Source organism: Gymnoscopelus microlampas, assembly GCF_963454915.1.
Source record: "Gymnoscopelus microlampas genome assembly, chromosome: 1".
NCBI classification, from domain to species: Eukaryota; Metazoa; Chordata; class Actinopteri; order Myctophiformes; family Myctophidae; genus Gymnoscopelus; species Gymnoscopelus microlampas.
This window is the reverse complement of record NC_139962.1, coordinates 57,319,421-57,325,316: the sequence shown is the minus strand read 5'-3', so window position 1 is coordinate 57,325,316 and position 5,896 is coordinate 57,319,421. Positions and strand designations below refer to the sequence as shown.

General features: G+C 43.4%; 1 protein-coding gene across 1 annotated transcript; it reads right to left on the bottom strand.

The window, feature by feature from the left end:
* Positions 1 to 573: 573 nt before the first annotated feature.
* Positions 574 to 1,383, bottom strand: LOC311044159 (carbonic anhydrase 7-like; the record flags this gene model as incomplete). The annotated part of the gene is made up of 1 exon (XM_084055578.1): positions 574 to 1,383. One exon carries the CDS (start codon positions 1,381 to 1,383, stop codon positions 574 to 576), a length of 810 nt encoding a protein of 269 aa, XP_083911704.1.
* Between the last annotated feature and the right edge of the window lie 4,513 nt (positions 1,384 to 5,896).

Sequence of the window (5,896 nt, the reverse complement as noted above, 5' to 3'; positions counted from 1 at the left end):
TCAGACGGTACTACTCTATGTTATGTTTATGCCCTGGTATTCAGACGGTACTACTCTATTTGATGTGTGGGTGCTGGTATTCAGACGGTACTACTCTATTTGATGTGTGGGCGTTGAGCTGGCATTCAGACTCTCGGATTTGTCACATACTTTGCCGGCCTGTGTGTGTGCATCTCAGCTGCAGCTGATTGCATCTTTGTGTTGCAATCAGCTGCAGCTGTTTATGCTATGTGCTCATACAGACGGACGGACGGACAAACACACATGGTCACTCATAGAAGTGGCTGGCACCGCTTAAATAAAACATGTGAAGGTACTTGGAGACTCTGAGGAAGACGTAGTTGACATCAAAACTTCAGTCACCTTTGCTAGCACCTTCATCAATAAAAAAAGGCTTAAATGTGCGAGCTGCTCCAGTCCTCTCCTTCTTCCCTGCTGTTATGTCCCGTTCCTGTTACGCACCGGACCTGCAGTGTTCTTGCCGAGGAGCGGTGGTACTCCTCCTCTAACTTAAGTACACTCAAATTTGTGCATGCACTCTGGCACGTCCATTTTTGTATTCCACAGGTCCGGCTAATTGAACGAGGCATACACCTTCCTGTCTTTCAGAGGCTGAAGGGGCCTGAAGTTGTTCTTCATCATTTTCTTCTCCTCCTCCTCTTTATTGAAATGGAGCTGTCGGAACTTGTCCATCTGTTTCTCAGGCACCAGGATGGGTTCCTTCAGGATCATCCAGGTGACACTCTCGCTGAGGGGGGGTGTGGTCAGTGATCCCGCATAGGTCCAGTAGTGGACCAGGCCGCTGGGCAGGAGGCACGTCGGGTTGAAGCCTTTGAAATCTACGGCTCTTCCACTGTACTTAACCATGTACAGAGCATCTGTTATGGTGCGGAGTCCACTGTTATCTTGTGGAACCCTCTTATCATCACCCGTTTCTACAAAGATGCAGAGTATGGCGAGACCATCGGCGGCCGCCCTGGCCTCGTCATATGACTTGTACTTGACGGCGTTCCAGTGTACCACGTGAAGCTCAGAGGGGAACCGCTTTCCGGCGACGGCGTGCTCAGAGCCTTGACCGCCCTTCTCCCCCCAGTGGAAGTGGAACTGTTTCAGTCTGTAGGGGTGTTCAAGAGGGCCGTCACACACAAACGATCTGTCATCCTTATCTTCAAAATCTACCAACACAGAATGTCCGTCGTTTTCAATTGTCTTCGAGGAACACTTGGCATAGGACAGGACGATGGGTTTAAGGAAAGGATCGTACTCAGCCCTGCGAGGGTCAATGTCAATGGGAGACTGGTGATCCCCAGGTTGCCAGGTCGAGTCCCACGTATGTGGGCCATCCTCCTCTCCGTACCCCCAGTAAACTTTTGCAACCGGCATACTGTTGACAACTGCATTGAGTCAGCTCCTTATAAACACAGGTTGATGACGTCATAATGATGTATGTAATGATGTGTATATATATATATAGCCTAACTGATGTCACAGGACGACCTGGGAGCCACTGTTTTTTTAGGCAGGAGGCATTGTCAGGTCACTTTGAAACTAGCAAGTAACTTCCCAATCCCTTTTATCAAACAATTGACAAATTGTGTATGATGAAAAGTGAAGCGAGTTTTCATTGACTGAAAATAATTGAGTTTTGAACAATTGATTCCCAATTTCAACCTTTGGGATCCATAATGGCATTCATTTAAAATGTCCATCTCTAATCAGTTATATGTGGACTTGAGATGGCAGGTAAATGCAATTAACTGTTTGTTAGACAACAAATCTAGGGCAGGAGTTGAAAACCACTGTTATCTATCATTCAAAATGATCCCCCATAGAACTGGTGAAAGCATGACGTCATTTGGAAGTTTCTTTCCTATGGATCTATGAAGGGAACCTTGAGTGCATCTCCTTCTATGTAATCCAGAGCATTTATCCGCCAGGATTTAGCCTTGAAATTCCACTACCGTAATAAGAAATGACCTCACTTTGCTGTGGTAGAAAGTGCTCTGACCTTTTCTAAGGAACTGAGTGTTTGGTTAGTGGTATAACCAAGGCTGTAACCGGGCTAAAAGGCTTGACGATAAGGAGTTGTGATCGACAAAGCCAAAACAGGCTTCCTGGTGCATTCAAATGGAATGTTCCACAAGAAAGAAAAAAAAAATAAGAACAGAAGATATGCGAAAAACTGGAAAAAGTGGAAGGATGACATAAAAAAAGAAATACAAATCTGGACAGAAGCAGACTTCAACGGAGAAGAAAAATGCAAATGATCTTCAGAGTTAGCTTGACCTCGGGGGAAAATGGCGAAGAGTGATGACCATTTATCCCTCTCAGCAGGTACTAACCTTTCTCTCCACCCCCAAAGATATTTTTCCTCTCGTGAAATAAGCATTAATGTCAAACACGTCAAGCTATTCCTTTGCCACCTGCAGCGTGGCTAGATTACATCCTGCACCTTCTCACAGCGAAAGGTGATGATCATAAATGGTGTCCTGAGGTGAAATCGGACAATATCTGCAATTATTTTCCGGCTTTTCTGCCGCAATTTGTATGAGCCAGGCTATTCATCTGCAACACAAATGTTTACTCAGAGAGAGTGAGGTAGGGAGGGATGGAAGAATGTGATGGACAACAGGTGTGTGTTGCTGGGAGAGAGAGAAGGTCACTCATTGAAATGGGGTTGATACATTTCCTGTCAAGGTTCAAGGTTCCCTTTATTTGTCATTTACATCAGTGGTTCTCAAACCTTTTCATGTCAAGGACCCCCAAATTGACACTTATTTAGCCCGCAAACCCCCATTTGAAAAGATATGCCAAGGCCCCCCATAAGAGAAGATGTTTTTCGGCTCTAGCAGTGATTTTCAACCATTCTAATTTCAAGGACCCACAGTTTGACATGCATTAGGCTACGGACTCCCATTTAATGGTATTTCTATGGGAGCCCAATTTATATTGTAAAATCAATGTTAATTTAATTCCATTTGTACACTCTCTGAGTTACAGACCCATAAGGGTTAATCTGGTTCCTAACTACCTATCATTTAGCTGGGGACCCCCTGGAACTCCCTCAAGGACCCCTGGGGGTCCCCGGACCCCACTTTGAGAACCAATGATTTACATGCTTGCAGTGCAGTGAATTAAAACTGAGCAGCATATTAAAAACAGTAGCATCCAGCATTTATCTAAACAGATAACATGGCAGCATGACATATACTGTATAATAGCACAGCAAGGCAGAACTGCGAAAGTGCATTTATTGGGGCTTAGAGTTCAACAGCCTAACAGCCCCTGAGGTTAGAGGCTGCATTTAGGCCTTTCAGTTCTGGCTTTGACGGACCGCAGCCTCTTCCCCGCGGGGAGTGAGCGGGTTAAACAGTTCATGGGGCGGATGAGTGGGGTCCTCCATAATGCGGGCCGCAGTGCTCCTATACCATACACGGGCAACTGGCGGCCCCGGGGGCCACGTGCGGCCCCCACCTTCACTTAATGCGGCCCACAGGCTAATATCGGAATAGTGATTTGTTATTGACTTCAGCTGTTACAATTCCAATTTCCAAACATGCAAACATGACCCGCTTTAATTACTTCAGTCTAGAATTTGAATACTAGTCATTGAGCTACTAATATATAGTCTTTTTTTATGTCCAATATATTTGTATTTAAGTTTACATAAGTATAACTAAATGCATTTGAAATTAAATACAATTTTTACTTTTCAGGATTCCAATTAAAAAATAGCAAAACTAATCTGGATTTCAGTTCCAAAATAGCAGATCTACATGCTCAAAACGCGCTGCGGTGCGACGCGTTTTGAGCTTGTAGATCTGCTATTTTTGCTACTTTTGCGTGACATAGAATGGCGAAGTATGGCATTAATTTACGAAACAAGTTAAAATACGGTCTGCCCGACAGTATATGCACTGTGGCCCTCTGGAGTCAGGGTGGAAATATAGTGGCCCTCTCCATCATCAAAGTTGCATCACCCCTGTCCTATACACCTGCTGACGTAGAGGTGACTATACTGTGGGTGATCTTCTGGCCGTTTTTCACCAACCTCTGCAGCGCCTTCTTGTCGGCATTAGAGCAGTTCCCATACCAGGTGGTGAGGCCAGCCTGCCTCAGCCTCCTGAGGAAATAATGGTGCTGGGGGGCCGTTTTTTAAGATGTAAGAGGTGTTTGTATAGCCCACTTCAAATCCTTGGAAATATGCACTCCAAAGGTACTTGAAGCTTGGGAACCGTATCCACCATAGCTGCATTGATGAACAGGGGGAGGGGGGGGTGGGGCAGCAGCTTATTGGCAAGGGTCTGCGGGATGATGGTGTTAAACGCAGAGCTAAAGTCTAAGAACAGCAGCCTTAAAACATACAGTATGAGTCGCGTCCCCCCCTCCAGATGGGTGAGAGCCAGTGTTGATTTTGACAGCACATTTTGTTCTGTTAACACCTTGAACATTACATCCACATGTAACATGTGTAGCTGTTCCAGAGTTTTTGAATGTTGTGGTATTTGATATTATTTTTCTGAAAATATGAAAAGGGTGAATATTGTTTATTTTGGGTAATATACTGTATTGTATGCATGGATGGTGATAGTGCCTTCTACTGTTCTCTGCATTGTGGCCTGCTGGAGCAGATATCACGTGACACCAATCATGGCAGCATTGGGTTCACCTGTGTGAGCTTAGGTGCTGGTAATCAGAACAAACAATTGTTCAGAGCTTTGAGGAGCTCTGTCTATGTCAAGAAGAAAATATTTAAAACAATAAAAAGTACTAACACTCCTGAATATATCTGAGCAGAAGGCGCACACGGTATGTCACTTGTTTATTTTGTTGGTCTGCACAATGATTATTATTCTTGTTTTGTGTGTGTGTGTTTATGCAACTAAAAATTGACATTTCATTTGCTATGTGGACATTTCATGGACATTTAAAAAGAAGACAGCATGGCTGTCAACAAGGACATAAATAATTCATGTTTATAATTCATTGTGGTTAAAAAATATTATTGTTTTATGTCATTTCATTCACAGTTTTTCACGTTGTCTCATCTTGGGAGAAATAAAAAGCCCTAGTGAACATCAGTTGGAGCGTGGTTTACTCTGCCTCAGAAAAAGACAGTTTAGGAGCAGTTATAACATGACATTTTTTTTTCATTAGCAAACACATTCCAAATCACATTTCTTCTTCTTTTCCCCAAACAGCAAAATAACATTTTCCTTTTTTTTTTCCAAAGAAAAATAAAAACAATAAACAGCAATTATTGTGAGTGGTTGAAATTCAGAGGCACGTTTCTATACTCTGTATATTCCTTGATAGAAAAACTTCACAAGACTCCGTAGTAAAAATAATCACCAAAAGATTTATTCCAAAACAAAAAGGTGTTCCCTGGTTACAAAGTCATCTAAAAGCAAGTTCTCAAACAAAAAGATATACTACGGTCAAAAAACTGTGTCGCTCTGACCTCCTTTAAGCATCAACTGAATCTGCACAGCACTACCAAACACAAAATAAGCAGTTATTGATATAATAAACACAATAATCGAACTTGGCTCCCACATACTGGCCCCTAATTGTACTCTAAACTGGAGACAATTACAAAACTATATAAAACACAAGGAGCCAAAGACATTAAAGTCACTCTGTGTCTTCCTTTCTTCGTTGCTTGATTTACCGTTCACCTTTACTTGGCTGTGTGTGTGTGTAAAGGGGGGGGGGCATTGTCTGTATGTAGGACCTTGAAAGCACTGCCTCACTCAGCCTCCTGGAGGAGGCAAATCTTCGTTATGGGCCTGTCGAGCGAACTGGCTATTGTCTTGATACAGACCTGGCGTTCCAGTCCATACTTGTCCAGGATTGTCTGGATGATTCGTAACTGCAGTAGCACTGACCACGGCGT